The following is an 18,885-nucleotide window of genomic DNA, read 5'->3' on the forward strand; positions in this document are numbered from 1 at the left end:
TGTTTTGTGCAGACTTCCTTTATTTAAAAAAAGATCAGCACCATACTACCTGATGTGGAAATGGGGCAACCTAAACTTAATATATGAAACCTGAGACACTGGAATTCATGGATTTGTCCATCCCTTGGCATAAGTGGGAGCAGCAGAGAAAAGGGAGAGCTTTGGGAGAGCAGGAGACTATCAGACGGCAGAGGGTGATGAAGCTGGAGAAGCAGAGATTAGTTCAAGTATCTTCACAATCCTGCCTAAAAGCAGATTTTCAACCACTGACTGTCCACATGGCAAATCTCCATGTTGTAAGGACTTTGTAGTAAAAGAGCCTTGATTTTTCCCTTAAAAAAAATTCCTTGTTTTGTATTCTGATCCTTACTTCTAAAATCAAGCTGCAGTGCCAAGACATCTTTGAAATTGATGCCCTCGTTTTTGGCCAGGATGCCTGCTTCATCTTTAGGTCCTTGCTCCTCAACGGCCTTCTGCAGCATCTCTTCATCGATTACATTGGGCTCTATGCTATCATACATTCGACTCATCTTGAGCAGAAGAAGTGGCCCCCAAGATTAGAACTCAAATGGATTGCCCTGGCCTGTTGCAGACACTGAAATAGAATGACACATAATGCCTCATTCACATAGTAGGAGCTTCTGGGAGCTGTCCACACCGTCCACATAATGCCCACCTACCCCGCCAACATACAGTCCACCAAACTATCCACTCATCTACACATATCCCCAGCTGGTGCCTCATTTTTCTTATATATGGAGATGGTACAGGCAGCTTTGTGTGAAGAAAGGGATAAATCATGGAGGACATGGCTGTCAATTATATATATATATATATATATATATATATATATATATATAATTACCCCGCCCATTTGGCTGGGTTTCCCCAGCCACTCTGGGCGGCTTCCAACAAAAGATGAAAAATACATTAAAACATCAGTCATTAAAAACTTCCCTAAACAGGGCTGCCTTCAGATGTCTTCTAAACATCGGATGGTTGTTTATTTCTTTGATGGCAAGTGAACAGAACCTCCATATTCAGCAGCACTCTACCACTAAAAATAAGGCACTGCGGACAAGCAATGAAGAAAGGCTACTGCTTCCAGGCCTGCCCTTTGAACTTCACAGCTTCTGTCAAGAGTTGGCATCCTAGTGCCAATTCAGTGGGGGAGCTGACCCCGTCCCTGCTACTCCAGCTCTTTGCAGTTTATGCTGATTCCCTTTCAAAGTGTATGAATGGTGACAAGACCAAGGACGACTAGCAGCCTCTGCACACTTTGCTCTCTCGCTTTGGGTGGTAGTGCGGGTTGAGCCCAAAGGGTGACAGCAAGTTAACAAGCAGTGGTGGCAGCAGCAAGAACCTAAGAAGAGCTTGCTGGATCAGGCCAATGGCTCATCTAGTCCAGCATCCTGTTTGCACAGTGGCCATTCAGATGCCTGTGGGAAACCAGCAAGAAGGAACTGAGCACAAGAGCATTCTCTTGTCCTGTTGTTTCCAGCAACTGCTTATTCAAATACATTATTGCCTCCAACCGTGGAGGCAGAGAGTAGCCATTGTGGCTCGTAACCATTGATAGCCTTCGCCTTCATGAATTTGTCCTTTAAAGCCATCTAGGCTGTTGGCCATCACTGCCTCCAGCGGGAGCGAATTCCATAGTTTAACTATGCACCGTGTGAAGAAGCACTTTCTCTTTCCTGTCCTGAATCTTCCAACATTGAGCTTGATTGGATATCCATGAGTTCTAGGGTCATGAGAGAGGCAGAAAAACTTTCTTCCGTCTACTTTCTCCATGCCATGCATAATAAACTACTATCTTACTCACCTTTTCTCTGAACTAAGAAGTCCAAGTACGACAACCTTTCCTCATTGGGGAGTTTCTCCATCCCCTTGATCATTTTGGTGGGCCTTTCCTGAACCTTTCCCAGGGGCTCAACAATATCCTTGTTGTTGAGCTGAGGCAGTTTTGAAGGACACAGTTAGCTTTACACCAAGTCATAGAATCAAAGAACACAGGAATCTCAGCTAAAGAATCCATGGTAGATGGCGAACCAACCTCTGCTTTAAAATCTCCAATGGAGGAGAAGTCCGTCTAGCTCAATACTGTCTACACTGACTGGCAGCGGCTCTTAAGAATTTCAGCCAGGAGTCTCTCTCAGCCTTACCTAGCTAGGGTTGCCACCTGTCCTGTATAGTACAGGATTGTCCCGTATTTCACTGTATTGATACTGGTTTTTTTGTCCTGTATTTTAGGTCTTCTCTCTCTCTCTCTGCCAAGTTAGGGATCCTCTCCAAATGCATGTGTTTGAAAGGGTGTGTGACAGGTCATGTATTTGAGCTCTGGGTGGCCAAGCACAGAGAGATTTACAAATTCATGTGTATCTGCATGTGCTTGTGGCAAATTCCAGAGGGGCCATCCTGTTAGGCTGCAATAGAGTGCAATAGATTGCTTTGAAGTCACATCAGCATCAGATTAAAATAAAATAAAATCACCCCGACCCATATTTTGCCAGAACAAAGGTAGCAAGGCTACCTGGAGATGCCGTTGGGGACTGAATGTGGGCCCTTCTGCTTGCAAGGCAAACACGCTGCCACAGTCCTTCCCTACTAAGGACCTACTAAGGGAGGAGGTCCACTTCAGACACCCTCCCACCTGGCAGTCTGCAGCTGCAATGGCTCTGCTCCCCCCCCCAAGTTGGGCGCTGTTGGAAGCAAGATGCTGGCTTGGCTCACAGAGAGGTTGAATCCAAAGTGGAACTTCGGCCGGCCATTCTTACAGCTGCACCGACAGAACTTCAGCCTGTCATACAAATATGAAAGATGTAGGGCAGCAAACAAACAACAACAACAACAACACGTGTCATATCTAGACATCCTATCCCAGAACATCCCATGCCCGCTCTCACTTCCAGAGCCACCGAAACCCCACCCAGCCCCGGATTGCTTAGTAGGTTACCAGAGCGTCACTTGACCAGCTCACACTGAACCCACAGCCGCCTTCCTCCAGCCTCCCCGAAGGTTAAAAGCCCGGGTTAGGCCTCGTTGCTAGGGATGCCGCGGTCGTTGCTAAGGGCAGGTCTCGCGCTGGCGCCGGCCCACCGGGCTTCCGTCGTCACGTGTGACGCAGTTCGGCCGGCGACAGCGGCAAGCAACCTCGACTCGCGTTCGCGTGTTTGTGTGTTGGGGCGCGAGAGTGAAGAAACCAACGCGAACCGACTCGCCCAACCAATGACAGGGCGCATAAACAGCCATTCCCCTATCACGATTGGCTACTCGATCCGAGCCTTCGGCGAAGGTTATCCAATAGGCCGCAAGGTTTATTTTATTTTTTGAGAAGGCTTTGTCCAATGGGCTGTCTCTGGAGGCGGGATTTACCCCCTACCCTTGCTCCCACCTCTCCTCCTGCTTCCCCGACGCCCGCCAGCATCAAGGCCGGGCAGCCTGGCCTGACAAGTGATTGGCGCTCGCGCTCGCTAATGAGCGCTCGGCCTTCGGGATCGGAGCCCGGGCGACAACACGGCGGGGCGGGCTCTGCTGTGGGGAAGCGGAGGTTCTGCTTGGCCGGCGAGGCCTGTCAGTCACGAGCCGGAGGCGGGGCTGAGGAGGTTTGGGAGGGGAGGGGATGAGGAGAGGAGGCTCCGAGAGGTGGAGCGGGCGGGGAGGCCGGTCGGGTTTGTTGTCATCCCAAGATGGAGTTTCTGTTGGGCAACCCGTTCAGCACCCCGGTGGGGCAGAGCCTCGGTAAGAGAGGGGGCGGCCGAGGGGAGCGGGGCAAGGGGAGCAGGCCTGAGGGGACCGGGGGGGTGGGGAGACGGGGGGGGAGAAGCCGCAAAGGCCCCTGTCAGCGGGCCAGGGGGGAATTTGGGCAGGCGCAGCTTCTCCCTCCTGGGATGGCAGGGAGATGCACCTGAACTGGCTTCACGGCCCGCCCCCTCTTGGCCCCCTCTTGACCCCCGAAGGGAGCCCCGGGCCTGCTTGGCGTCGTGTCACGGCCAACCGTGAACCAGGGATGGAGCTAGGAGGTGAAAGTCTTTCCTCTCCAGCCGTCCCTGTAGGCTGTGCAATTTTATTTTAATTGCTGCCCTTGGTGAATCATTGCCTCTGTTCTTCTTCCCAGCCTGTCAGTCTGCTAAGTTTGTCCCTGATGGCTCTCTCTGTGTGTGTCCCATAAATATTCTTCTTATTATTATTATTTATATAGCCATGTCATATGCCTCAAGTTTAGTTTTTGTGGATGGTAATTGTATTATTAGTGGTTTTTAAATAATCAGTCTCTCTTTTTTTTTGCTGCAGCAGCTCAAAAGTGACATGCAATATTTTAATCAAAACACAAATACAGACATTTTAATGCATACTAGGACGCAGATGGCGCTGTGGGTTAAACCACAGAGCCTAGGGCTTGCTGATCAGAAGTTCAGCGGTTCGAATCCCTGCAACAGGGTGAACACCCGTTGCTTGGTCCCTGCTCCTGCCCACCTAGCAGTTTGAAAGCATGAAGTGCAAGTAGATAAATGGGTACTGCTCCGGCTGGAAGGTAAACAGTGTTTCTGTGTGCTGCTCTGGTTCGCCAGAAGCGGCTTAGTCATGAGGGCCACATGACCTCGGAAGCTGTACACCAGCTCCCTCAGCCAGTAAAGCGAGATGAGCGCTGCAACCCCAGAGTTGTCCGTAACTGGACCTAATGGTCAGGGGTCCCTTTACCTTTACCTAGGAGCCTTGTAAGTCACTCTGTGATGACAGTGTGTCCTAAAAGGTGCATTCAGAACCACTATCTACTTTAAAATGAGGCTGTATTTTAAAATTTAAACTGTATTTTAACCCATATTTTAATTAATTGTTTTCTTTTTCTTTCTTTTATGTTTTATTGTAATTTTACTGGTGTTAGCCGCCCTGAGCCCAGTATTGGCTGGAGAGGGCGAGGTATAAATAAAAATTTACTATTATTATTATTATCTGTCATCGCTGGTTCTTTTCCTCTTGGTAAAGCATTGGCCCAATTTTGATCTTTTGACTGTGGATTTGAGATGAATAGATTGATATACGTAGTTAGAACTACAATAAATGGGTTGCTTTGTGGGTTCTAATGAATATAGGCCAGGCCATACTGTATCCTCTAGCTGTCCCTATTTTCTGGCCTGTGTCCCATCACTGTGCTTATTTTCTCCGTGTTTGCACTTTGAGGATGTCTTGCCAAAATGTTATTAGCCTGAGGTTGTTAGTTTTGTTTAAAATATTTATATGCCATCTTTTTAGGCCAAGTACCATTTCAACACAGCTTCTGTACAGTATTTAAATAATAAATAACAGCAATATGCCTCTTAGGAAATCATCATGCGATCTCAAAAAATGAAACTGTAAAACTACCCACCATAGCAGACCTAATCATACCAACAGAGTACTGTTGAAAACATCTTGTAGCTAGTTAAAACCCTAGTTATCTGGAGTTGTCACTAAATATGTTGTATTTGTTTTTTACATGGTTCTCTCCTTCCACATCCTATTCTCACAACAATCCTGTGCAGTAGGTTAAGCTGAGAGTGACTGACTGACTGACTGACTGACTCACTCACTCACTCAAGGTCAACCAGTGAGCTTCATGGCTCATTGGGGATTTGAGCCCTGATTTCCTGGTTCATCACTAACTATGCTGCCACACTGACTCTCTATTATTCATGATCCAGCCCTCTTCCCTGGTCTATAAAAGTTGATGGGAAGATGCATCTTGTCCTCATGAACATAAATTTATGTGTGTGCACAGTAAAGTGTGCCATACTGTGCACAATCTGTCATTACATACCTTGAAACTGCTGGCATTTGTTTGAACTGTTGATAACAGGTTACAGGAGGACTTTTGTTTTTCTTGTATATCTGCTTTTCTAGTATATCTTCAACTTAAAGAGCAAACACACCCAATTCAGGCAGCAAATGTTTGGGGTTGGAAGAGTGGCAGTGAGGTTGGGAGGATAGAGCTGTGTGTACAAGGAATCCTGCCCTGTATATATACATTTGTATTTTTATTAGCCGTTTAGGGCGATTCTATCACAATGCAACATACAAACAAGAGCAAGGCAGGATATAAAGATATAATAGATACATGATCAAACATACAGCATGCTTTAAGAAGCTGTTCTGTAAAACCCAATTAGGATCTCAGTTAAAAGTTGCATTAAACACAAAGTTCTTCATTGCTTGTGTAAATGGTTATACACATGGGGCAAGGCACAAGTCAATGAGAGTTCCATAGGGTTTGTTTTTTTAACTACTCCTTTAAAGGAAGCCTACTGCTATCCATTTTGCTAAAAGGCACTGTTCTGTCACCAGCATTAAAGTAAGATTCAATTGCCAGTCTGAGAGGTTTCCATATGCAGAACTAGGACAGGGGAACCATCTCATCCTTTGCCTCAGGCAGTTAAAAACCTTAAGCTGGGATGTTATGTTCAAGGCCCGATTTTTAGCTGTGAAATGTTGGAGGGTATTGGGGAGCAAAAGAGGAACTGGGAAAGCCTAGGGTGCTCTGAGGTGGGCTGAGTCAAAGAATGAAACTGGGAGGAAAGGTGGGGTGGAGTCAGGTCAACCTGACATGGAGGAATCTCAGGTGTGTGTGTAGTTTTTATCACCTAATCATCTCGAATAAGATCACTTAGGAAGTACACTGAAAAGGATGTCTAAAATGATCAGAGAAGTTAATAATGACTTCCTGACTGAGACACACTTGAGGAGAGGCTGAGGTTTTCTTGGCTTTTAAAAGCAATGACTAAGTGGAAGTATATAACTATGATTGCAATAAAGAAGCCTTGTGTCAAAACACAAGAACCTGACTGGTGACATTGATTTGCAATATGTGGTTGATATTTTTTTTTAAGGGAAGTATTGTTTTCATAATGCAGATTTTTACCTTACAAAACTGGTTACCATAGGATTTTTTTGGGGGGGGGGGGTTTGAGGTTGACAATTTAAAGATGGCTTTAAAGAACCAAAGAATTTAGCAAATGGTAGGTAATATTGCCTGCCAGTGGCTTTTACCCATTGTAGAACCTCCATGTTCAGAGGTTCTGTACCTGTGACTTCCAGGTCAAACAATCGGGAAAAGCTATGACGCTGTGTCCGTTCTGGTTGTGGACACCCTGGAAGTGTCTGGTTTGTTGTTGTTGGAAAGAGGATGCCAGGCAAGGCAGTAGTTTTATTTTGAGGAAAATCTGGAATGAATGGGCGAAAGATGGTGGTTTGGGGATAGGGAAGAGCTGTAGCTGAATGGTAGAGTATCTGCATGATGCAGAAAGTCCCAATTTCAGTCCCCAAGATCTCCAGGTAGGACTGGGGAGACCTCTGTCTGAAACTCTGGAGAGCTTCTGCCAGCCATTGTAGACAATACTGAATACTGAGTTTTGAAGTTTATTTTCCTCTATCTTCCTTGTCCATTTACCCAAAGTTATTAATCTGTCTGTTTGTTTATTAGAATGTAAGCTTCTTCTGTTCCTATGTGGTTGAAAGACTGACAAATCAATCAATCAATCAAATAAAAAAATATTCAGTCACTTTATCTTGCCCAGGTAACCTAAAGCAACTTACAACCAAACAAATAGACAATAAACCTCTTCTGAAAGACCACAGATAGCTAAGGGCCAAAGGCATGGTTATAGGGGAAAGGTTTTGCCTGACTCTTAAAGATATATAATGATGGTGGCAGGTGAACCTCCCTTTAGAGAGCATTCCACAAACAGGTAACCACTACAGGAAAGGCCCGTTCTCATGTTGCCACCTTCTGGACTTCTTGTGGAGGGGGAACTGCAAGAAGGATACCATGGTCAATGGTATTGAAGCTGCCAAGAATTTGAGGAGAATTAACAGGAATTTGAGGATTCACTTTTCACCTGTCTCTCTCCCAACAGAGGTAATCATGCAGGGGGGCCTAAGCAGTTCTTTGCCAAAACTGAGCCTAAACTCTGATTGAAATGGATCTCGATCCCTCAGCATCCTTGAACCATCCTATTGGACTGGGGTGGGGGGAGAGGACTGTTTGACTCTCATAACCAAGTGGGGGGGATGAGGTGGAGGAAGTTGGGAGACAAGAGCAGGTCTGAGGAATATATGAACAGAGGAAGCCACCTTGCAGCAAGTCAGGCCACCGGTCTGTTTAGCTCAGTGACTACAGTGACTTTCCAGGGTTTCAGCAGAGACATTCTTAGCCCTTCCTGGAGATACCGGTGACTGAATCTGAGATATTCTGTGTTCGGCTCAAGGAAAGTGAACACGATCGGGCTTCTGCAACAGCATCCAGGTGGGCCCAGAGATGAGGCCTGAGTCTTGTGGCAAAGGCTCCCCTCCGTACCATGAGAATAAGATACTGGCCACTTTTGTGTTCTGGTTGTAATGGCAATGCTTGGCCTAAAGCATCATTGTGCAATAATGTGATTATTGGGGGCCCTGTTCCTGAGCTGTGCCTTTTCTCATACTAGGTTTTGTTGTGGGGAGCTGATTGTCCATGGGGCAATGTAGCCCCCTCAGTTGCTTGGGAAACAAATAGCAGATTCTTTTCCATACGTGACAGCCTAATAAAGGAACAGTCATTTTGTCATCGGGGTCCAAATAGCCTTAGACTCGCCTCTGGTAAACTGCTACACTTTGTTTAGTGGAAAATTGCTGTGCAGCGGGGGCAAGGACTTAAGTGAGCATGCTGTTCAATGGCAGGAATTTCAGTTTCCATCCTGGCTCTGGTGCTGACCTTTCCTGTGACCTTGAAGAAGGGGCTATGAGCATCCATCTATTTAAACTGAGACGTTCCCATGGCTTTGAGGAGTTTTTGTTACAGTACAAGTACTGTTAAAAGTTGTGGGGTGTTCTGTGCTCAGTTGAAAGTCCCAAGGCCAGCTTGCGAAAAACTGAGCAGAAAACTGAAAATCTCTGCACAGTGCTAAGCCTAGATAAAAGTTCAGAAGTGGTTCTCTAGGTAGCTTTTCTTTTCTTTTCAAACTTTCTGTCTTCAGGATACACTTTCAACATCAATCGTCTTCCAAGGACTCCCTAGGCATGTTCTTGGGTACATGCTCTTTTCAATGGGCAGACTTGATTGTTCTCTCTGTTAACCTATGGGAGCACACCCAACAGTTCCTTGTAGCTGCTTGCTGTCAATAATGCAATAGAGTAGAATTTTGCAATTGTGGTTGTGTAAGTCATCTTCCAGAGAAGCTTGTGTGCCCTTAATGTTTTTGCCCTTGAGATTTCAAGGAAGTCCAGAGTTCCTGGAAACTCAGATTGAAAACCACTGCTATGTGGTTGTTGTTAATTCCTATTTCGTTAGTAAGAACCAATTCCAACCAAATCATCAGGCTGTGTTTTTTAAATGCTTCATGTGGAATCAACTAATTTTTGAGTAGTCCTGCTGACATTAACAGACCTAACTGCTCTTGAATTTTGATAGGTCTCCTCTGAGTAAAAATGAGTTGTATGCCACTCTTATTTCTGTTTCAGTTTTGCACATATTCATCAAACAAAAGCAGTAAGAAAAACAGAGCATACATTCTGCTTTGTGTCCTAAGAATGAATTGTTCATCAGTTCAATAGCATAACATAAATAAAGGATTGCCCCATTTGTTATATCTTTTTCAATAAATGTTGGTAAAAGATTGTTCAGCCCAAAATATTTTTCCAAGGAAGTGTGTGTATGGTGGGTGGACTCCAGACATGCCTTTTCTTTGTAGGAGATGAAGCAAAATCATTGTTTTCTAAAGTTCAGATAATAAACTTGTGCCTGTAAATGTTTGTTGTTGTTGTTGTTGAATAAAATGTTCAGTTCTTCTTGATGGTCCAGTTACTTGTTGCTTTTATTCTAGACATGGATACAAAGTGTTGTGTTCATTCATTCATCCATCCATCCATTCAATATTTCCAAGTTTATCTTTATTTCTGCACTGGTCGTATATTAATTCAATGAAGTCATTGTCCTTATTGTTTATCAAATTGTTAAAATTTGTACCAGTGGTGGAAATACAGGTGGTTCAAGGAAGGGGGTAGTGGGAGACATCATTGCAAGGTTCTGTTCCTCCAGCTTACCCCCAGCATGAAAGGCCAAGGAAGACATGGTTCTGTATTTATTAACAATACCCAAGTACCAAAGAGCAGTTTCGTTGACCTGTTTTGTTGCCAAGTGCATCCAATGAAGAGGAATTTCAACCTGTTCAGGCTCAACCCTCAAATCGCTATGTCTTGCAACTTGAGTGGGGCAAATGATGCTTGATCCTACTGTTGCTAAGACTTTAAAGGTTTTATATATTAACTACACTCCACCTTTTTTTTGCTCCCCATTTGCTGCAAGCAGCCAGCGGGTGCCCCTTATATTTATTATGAGACATTTTGATAGTGGAGTTTCAAGTGAGTTGTACATAATAAATTGGATGTTTATCTCTAGTGGCAAAGATGCTAATGGCCTCAAAGAGAAGGGATTGTATCTTAAAATTTTTGGCCTAATTCTGGGGCTCGGTGATGACAGTTAAGCAGGCGGCTCCTTAGAAGAAGCAAAGTTGCCGCCTGTTTTATAATTGCCAGTAGTGTTTTTCTGGAGGAAAACCTCAGCTGAAGTCTGTCTGGCTTCACAGTGCTTTGCTTGTCTGATGTTTCCATGGTTCTTCCTGCCTGAGTGTGTGAGGCACAATTATTTGGCTGTTGCATTCATTGGTGGCTCTTTTGATGCTGCAAAACAGAGAGAATAGTTTCATTTGAGCATATTGCATTGGTCTCAGCTTTGGTCTCTGCAGTCAAACTCCTGTGGCCTCCCATAATTTGAAATATATATATTCAGGGCTGCAAATGCATCAGCATTGTAGTTTCTCTGCCAGGAAATGGCACTGGTTCACAGGAAGATTTAATTGGATGTACACGACGACTTTAGGTAAATGTGAGGCCTGCAAAACCCTTTTAGAGAAGTGTTTAGGAAGAGCTGAGGCATATGACACTCATTTATTTTTATTTCTGAAATGCCCTCCCACTCACAGGTTTTTGCAGTGTCTAATAGAAAGCAATTAAAAAATTCTATGAGGATCAGTTAACAATTAAAATACTTAATATAAAATCACTTAACACAACAGTCTCTGACAAGTTCACATCAGTGATGACAAAATTCTGCTCTTGCAAGATTTTGAACAAAAAAGATCTGATAAAATTCCTGAAAAGGAGGGAGTTCGCAGGGGGGCCTCATTTGTGTGGGATTCCCCCCCCCTTGCCCTGCTGGTCACAATGATGATACCACCACTGAGAAACCCCTCTCCTTGGTAACTGTTTGCTGGGATTTAGCTGGTAAGAGCAGTCGTAAGTCATCCTCAGCAGCTCTTAAAATATGTGGGGTTACGTAAAGGCAAATATTCTTCTTCAGCTGTTCTGGAAATAAAGGAAGGTTGTGGAACCTGCCTTTCCAGATGTAGAGGGATTCCAAGTCCCATCAGCTCTAGCCAGGATGGCCACTGGTCAAGGATATTGCATCAGAAGTAGGGCAGGTGGATGGATATACCTTGCCCAAACAGTCTGGTGGGCCCAATGGTGGTGTGGATTAGGCCTGTGGGCCAGAGCAGTGGTTCCCAACAGGTGGTCCGCGGACCCCCAGGGGTCCGCGAGCTATGCCAGAGGGGTCCGCAAGATGCTATTAGAATAAAACATATATTAAATATATTTCGTATGATAACAGATTTTTTGTTTTGGCCGCTTCCTGCATGAGCAGAGTCTAGCACAAAACTAGAATTAGATAGAGGCAGTAGTTCTGCTGTATGCCGTTAGGTGGCGCTTTAGAAACACTACTGTTTTGCAAAGAGGCAGCGCACGCATTCTACTAACGCTCACCTCCCCAAGATGCTTTGCGCGCGTCGGCTTCATTTGTGCGCTACTGCGCAGGTACCCTGTCTTCTCCATTCCCCTCCCTCCTCCCTGGCGTGCGCTGCCTCTTTGCAAAATAGTAGTGTTTGTAAACAAAGCTACAGTTCGCGTAGTTAAAAATGGACCGTTGGTTAAAAATATAAAATATAAAAAGACTCTTAATTTGGCTCTCACTTTTTAATTTTAGGATTAGGAATTAATGGGGGTCCTTGTCACAATAGCGGCTCGATGAGGGGTCCTCGAGAAAATTTTGTTGGGAACCCCTGGGCCAGAGGTTCCTCACCCCATGTTACATTAATATCCTGTCGCTCCCTATGGTACAGCTACCACAATGAAATAATCATTGGAGAGCTTTTTATATTTCCGATTGGGAAGCTGGAATTTTCATTGTTGCTGTATGATTTACAGAACCAGGGTTGCCTAATCTACACGGAGATTAGCTTGCGTTTCTGCAGTGAATAAGGCAATGTTGTTCTGTTGTAATGCACTTAAGTGACATTACGTTTGGGACACGATTTATGCTCAAAACTTGGCTTCCTAATATTCTTGTAGGCTGTTATTATAAGCGTACCCAAAATGTGCCTTGATCGTAAAGTGCTTTAAGTTGTTTAAGCTTTTTTCAGATCAGCTTTCATTTCGTGATAATGGATTATGCTACAGAGGAAATCCTTGTGAATTGCAAATTAAATCTTTGTCAAATAATGGATTGGGTGGCTTTGGGTTGCATACATTTGAAAGGAAGCTGGCTGCTCAGTATTGTATCTCCAGTTAATATGATGCGTTTAAAGCTGGAATTAATTTGTAAATCTGATTGCGTTTTTTGGATTTTTCAGGCCACATAGTTGAGTAAGGTAGATGTTTTAGTTGTGGTGTGTGTGTGTGTGTGTGTGTGTGTGTGTGTGTGTGTGTGTAATACCTACCCACCCTCTTAAAATTTGAGGACCGTCAACAGATTCCTGCCAAGCAGCTGCCATATTTGAAATAGTTTATTTCTTTCAAAGTAAGTCATAACTGCAGTCTCCTTCTTTGGAGGTCTTTAAGCAGAGGCTTGACAGCCATCTGTCAGGAATGCTTTGATGGTGTTTCCTGCTTGGCAGGGGGTTGGACTGGATGGCCCTTGTGGTCTCTTCCAACTCTATGATTCTATGCAGAAATCATGGAGAAGGCGCACAGCTCAATGGAAGAGCACCTGTTGTGTGTGCAGAATAGCCTGCATCAAATCCATGGCACCTTCTGCTCAAAGGGTTAGATGAGCAGACCTGCTGGATCAGGCCAAAGGCCTGCCATTGTCTGGGATTCTCTTACTGTGGCCAACAGAATGTCTAGGTGAAGATCACACGGGGAGATCCAGGTGCCAAAGCACTTGTGATTCCCAGCCACAGCCATACCGAGGCATTCTGCCTTAGGCAATGGAGGTAGCCATCCATAGCCTTACCTTTCATGAGGTACAAAGTGATGGGGAAAACCTGTCTGTGCCTGACAGTCTGCTGCCAGTCAGAATAAACAATACTTGGCTAGTTGGACTCATGCTCTGACTCCCTAGTTTCCAATTATTTTTCGCTGGGCAAATCAGTGTCTCTATTTTACTGGGATTTTTCTTCAGGGGACGTCTTTGAAGACATGGTTTTTAGAAAGCCAGAAATGCCCTAAGATGACTGAGCATACCTAGTGGCTACAGACAATTGGAAGAAAAAGGAAAGTGTGTGTGTATAATGGAGTATCCTTTAAGACAGCGTTTCTCAACCGCTGTTCCGCGGCACACTACTGTGCCGCGAGACGCTGGCTGGTGTGCCGCAGCGTGCAGCGACGAGAAGGGCGATTTGCAGAACTACCGTACGGAGCGGAGAACCTTCTCAGCATGGCTGCGTTTGAGCGCGCCCTTCACAAGATGGTGGCGATTCCTGTCATAAGTAACCCGCCTTCCTGCCCCGCCCGCACCACCACCACTCTCTGCTCTCTCTTTTATCTCAATGGTTCCTCCTCGAGCGTCCCTTTGACTTACGGTAGTTGTCTATGGTCTTCCGCACCCAATCGAAAGCTGCCGAGCGCTCATATAGGGCGGCACAGAGTTAATTTTTTTAACTTTTTTAATGGTGGTGTGCCACGTGAATTTTTTCACGGAACAAGTGTGCCGTGGCCCAAAAAAGGTTGAGAAACACTGCTTTAAGAAGTTATGGTTGACTGGCTGGAACCCTGAGCAGGAGCACCGTGCCTGGCAACATTTTGTTGCACTTAACATTTGTAGCCTACCATATCCAAGTTGATTTTTAGATGGCCTGTTTGTTGAGATACACCCTGCTTTGTTTGTACCTAGTTTGCTGGCAGGTTTGACAACATTGGTTATTATTATTTTTAGCCTTAATTCCTGATTTATTGTGGAGAGGAGAGGTTATGCAACATGGCATCAATTGACTGTTACCCAGTGCATTTCCCCATCACTTCCCTTATTGCAAAATGTTCCAATTTGGGGAAGGAAGTGGGCTTGTTGGACAAGGGCAGTACATCAACTTTAATTGTGCAACCTGGATTTGCTGGTATGTGATCAACTGTCACCCGAAAATGCTGACATTCTGGAAGCACCCAGGGCATGCAAGATTGTAATAATCATGCACCTTTTTGCCCCACCTCGATTTCCATGTCCTTCCTTTGTTGACTCCCTTATCCCAGTTTCTGGATTGTAAACTCTGTGGAGTAGGGAACTGTTCCCTCATTCTTTGTAAAACAAGATGTACATGAGTGGTGCTCTAGAAAATAAATAAACTGTGGTACACCATTGGCCTGACAGCACTTCAGAGGAGAAGTACTGTTAGAACTTCCTTTTTCTGGTTACCTGGAGGTAGTTCTTACATGACCGTGGGCGTGTGGCCATTGACCACCTGGTGCAAATCTTTTTCTGAAGCTTGACTTTTAATCTGGAAAAAAGTGAACAAATATTTTGCTTGCTCTGTTTTGTTTTGTTTTAAATAGAAAAGGCTACAGATGGCTCTCTACAGAGTGAAGACTGGACACTTAACATGGAGATATGTGACATCATCAATGAGACAGAAGAAGGGTATGTCTGTCTTTGTCTGTCTGTGACTATGGATAGCACAGGGCAAAAAGCAGAATTGCTTGCTGTGTGCTGGTGTGAGTGTTGTTGTTGTTTTTAATCAGCTGTGTGTTACTGAGCTGGCTTACATTAGGCATTCCTGTTCTCCAGAAGGTGTTTAAATAATAATAATAATAATAATAATAATAATAATAATAATAATATATTATTTATACCCTGCCCATCTAACCTGTGGCCAGTCAGATTCAGAATGAGTTATCCGCCACCGGCGCTCTAGCCGTCTCAGCGATTGTTTCATTGCCCTCAGATCCGTGGAAACCACAGGGCTGTTCAGGCTCCATGCAATCGGAGAGGGCGCTTCGGAGCCAAATAGTCAATAGCCCTGGTTAACTCCACATTCCAGTGGGCCACCAGGGAATCAGCTGAAAGGCCATCAACATGGGATAAAACATCCCCTATCACTCTCTGGAAACCATTTGGATCCATTAAGTGGCGGGGGCGGACCATCCGAATCGGTCCCACCTCCCTGCAGAGGAGAAGGGTCACGGAGAAGTGATCTGACCATGGCACTTCTTTAGTTTTGCTTTTACTTAATGTCCAACATCCATAGAGGTGAACACCAGGTCCAAGGCATGTCTGCAGCTATGAGTTGGGCCAGACTTATTCAGGGACAGACCCATGGAGGCCATGCTTTCCATGAAGTCCCAAGCGGCCCCTTGTAAGGTCGTGTCACCATGGATGTTAAAATCCCCTAGGACAACCAAACTAGGTGTCTCCAGGAGAACATCTGCCACAACCTGAAGCAGCTTGGACAGGGAATCCTTGGTGCAGCGGGGAGGTCGGTACACCAAAAGGAATCCTGTACTGCCCCTATTGCCCAACTTCCAGAACATGCACTCGGAGAACTGGGTCTTCCCAATAGGACGCCTGGTGCAAACTAATGACTTCCTAAAAATCACTGCAGCCCTTCCCTCAAGGCCTGGAGGACAAGCAGCAGCAAGGACAGGCCCATCTGCTTCATCCAACCAAGTCTGTTACACATGCCAGGTCAAGTCCTCCATCCACGATCAAGTCATGGATAGCAGTGGTCTTATGGATCATTGACCTGGCATTGTAAGGCAGCACCTTGCTGATTGCACTATCCATCCGGTCAAGACCAGACCTGGAGGCAGGGATAGTCCTCAAACAACAACTAAGCCTGCCTCCTCGGTAATGATGTGGTCTGGTCTTAGCGTAACTCCTCCTCCTACCCGTGACCACTGAGATTGGTTGTCCCAGCGCATCCCCCCTGCCCCGTGGAACCTGCCCCGGCCATTTTGTTGGCTGGAACCCACTCCCAGGCAGCCCTGACCCATCCCATTAAAATCAAATTAAAACCCATACAAAAAAATAAAATAATAAAAACCAAAAACACTAAAAGTTACAAACACACCAAAATTAAACAAATTCGCACACCCGACTAAACATCCATCCCACCCCCCACCCCATGCGGTGTTATAGTTCATTTGTAGAACGCATTATTTGTGAGGTTTGATTTCCATAAATTCCAGGTACATCTTACTAACTGGAAGATGCAGGAGGGCAGAGGGCTCTTCTGCTTGGGTCCTGCTTGAGGGTTTACCACAGGCACCTGTTTTACCACTGCGGGAACAGGATGCTGGACTAGGTGGGCTATTGGCCTGATCCAGCAGGCTCTTCTCATGTTACCATTGTCTCGTCTTTCTCTTCCCCACATGAGGGGACAATATGTTCACCTGAGCACTCCAGGGAAATTATAAAGACTGCATGTTAAGGAAATGCCAAGCAATTATTGACAAAGCATAGCTTGGCATCTACTGCTTGTCACAGATGGTTCTGAGCACATTGATGGTGCCACGGTCAGCAGAACAATCCTTTTCTTCTCATAACATCGGATTCTTATCTCATTATGCATGATCAAGCTTTCTTTAGCACCTCAGCCCAGGACTAATTGCAGCCATCAGCAGCCATTAACAGCCATCTACAGGTTTACCACTCCCATCAGCCCATCTCCCATTCCCACCCACCCCCACCACCCTCTGTATATATATATAGGGTTTGACACTTCTGTTTCTAGTGTATCTGAAGAAGTGTGCATGCACACGAAAGCTCATACCAAAATATAAACTTAGTTGGTCTTTAAGGTGCTACTAAAGGAATTTTTTTATTTTGCTTCGACTCAGACCAACACGGCTACCTACCTGTAACTAGAACTATGGAAGGCACCACATTGAGCCGCATGAAATGGAAGTCCATCAACCTCACCAAGAAACTTGCACAGGTACAAACTGACATAATATTTCTGACCAGATGCAAGAACCTGGATATTGTTCCTAAGGGTCTTAGAATTAAGAACCCCCTTCAATCAACGTATCCCACAGAATATGCCAGGAAACTTTGCCACACTTTATCCAAGAAGCTACTCAAACATCTTATCGGCGTTCTTTATTCAAAACAGAAGCTTATAAAGGAGGAACTCTCTGCACTGGACAACTCTATCAGGAATCACCCAGCCTGGCAGGAGTTCCACAAGCAAAAACAAACCATTTACCACTCTCAACTGGAGTTACTGAAGAACCGGAAAAATAAAAAACTCTGCAACCTTTCCAACCTACAAGCCACTAATCAAAACAAGATCAACAACATTGTCAATCTTTCACAGCAAACACTCAGCCCAGCTGAGGAATCCGTCCTCTCACGGGGTCTATCATTCTGCCCTGCTAAATCCCCACACATGATTCAGTTCTGCGGGGACCTGGAAGCATTTTTCCGCCGTTTATGCCTGAAGGAGTATTTTCATCACAAACAAGAACTAGACAAAGTAGAACAAACTACATCCCCACAACACAACACCTCTCAACTTACTGGGGAACAACCATCACCCTCCAAACGCATTAATGAACAGAACATCGACCACCAACCACCACCGAAAAGATGTTACACAAAAAGGGACTCCACGTGGACCCCTCCTGATGGACGCAATACCACACTAGATCTGTACATCGACTGCTTCCGCCACAGAATCCAAACGGATGTGACCAGAAAACACCATCACTTACAACAAAATCTAAACCATGCTGAAAGGAGAGCCATAGAAAATCTCAGGAACAACCCAGACATTATAATTAAAGAGGCAGACAAGGGTGGAGCTGTCGTCATCATGAACAAAACTGATTACATCCAAGAGGCCCACAGACAACTTTCCAATACTGCCTTTTACATGAAATTGGACTCAGACCCCACACAAGCATACAAAAAAGAACTGAACAAGATTGTCAAGGAGCTACCCCTACACATCCAAGAACAGGTCCTCACAAACACACCAGCGGAACCTCGACCAGGAACTTTCTACCTTCTACCTAAAATACACAAACCAGGAAATCCAGGACGCCCCATCATCTCAGGTATTGGCACCATTACAGTGGGTGTTTCCGGCTATATGGACTCTGTTCTGAAACCATATGCTATCAGTGCTCCCAGCTACGTACGTGACACCACAGATTTTCTGAGGAAAATACAACCTTTGAACAATCTTCCTAACAATACTATACTAGCCACTATGGATGTGGAATCTCTATACACCAACATCCCACACAATGATGGTTTACAAGCCATAAGGAACACCATTTCAGATAAAACCACAGCGGACTTTGCTACCAAACTCTGCCACTTTGTCCTTACCCACAACCACTTCAAATTTGGTGATGACCTGTTCCTCCAGATCAGCGGCACAGCCATGGGCACCCGCATGGCCCCACAGTATGCCAACATCTTCATGGCAGATTTAGAACATCATTTCCTAGACTCCTACCCACTCAAACCTCTCTTGTACCTACGATACATTGACGATATTTTTATTATCTGGACACATGGACAACAGACCCTGGAAACCTTCCACCAGACATTCAATGACTTTCACCCCACCATCAACCTAACAATGAACCAATCTATGCAAGAAA

The 18,885-nt window shown here is 45.1% G+C and overlaps 2 protein-coding genes across 7 annotated transcripts in view; one reads left to right on the forward strand and one right to left on the reverse strand.

The window, feature by feature from the left end:
* Positions 1-3,172, reverse strand: part of DRC3 (dynein regulatory complex subunit 3) — an 18,562-nt gene extending 15,390 nt beyond the window's left edge. Inside the window, exons 1-3 of one of the 3 annotated variants that reach the window (XM_060282428.1) lie at positions 2,957-3,172; positions 2,734-2,800; positions 371-595 (exon numbers count right to left, since the gene is read on the reverse strand). In XM_060282428.1, the coding sequence (XP_060138411.1) occupies positions 371-530 (160 nt within the window). In that variant the 5' untranslated portion in view covers positions 531-595; positions 2,734-2,800; positions 2,957-3,172. Of the gene's footprint in view, positions 1-370; positions 596-1,825; positions 2,801-2,956 lie in introns of all 3 variants that reach the window. The other 2 variants (XM_060282427.1, XM_060282426.1) reach the window with 2 other exon arrangements.
* A 443-nt stretch (positions 3,173-3,615) lies between these two features.
* The window catches only part of TOM1L2 (target of myb1 like 2 membrane trafficking protein), a 54,781-nt gene continuing 39,511 nt past the window's right edge, over positions 3,616-18,885 (forward strand). For all 4 annotated transcript variants that reach the window (XM_060282430.1, XM_035130760.2, XM_035130761.2 and 1 more), the window contains exons 1-2: positions 3,616-3,741; positions 14,827-14,911. In XM_060282430.1, the coding sequence (XP_060138413.1) occupies positions 3,690-3,741; positions 14,827-14,911 (137 nt within the window). In that variant the 5' untranslated portion in view covers positions 3,616-3,689. The remainder of the gene's footprint in view (positions 3,742-14,826; positions 14,912-18,885) is intronic.

The sequence above is a fragment of the Zootoca vivipara genome, chromosome 14, assembly GCF_963506605.1.
Source record: "Zootoca vivipara chromosome 14, rZooViv1.1, whole genome shotgun sequence".
Classification (NCBI taxonomy): Eukaryota; Metazoa; Chordata; class Lepidosauria; order Squamata; family Lacertidae; genus Zootoca; species Zootoca vivipara.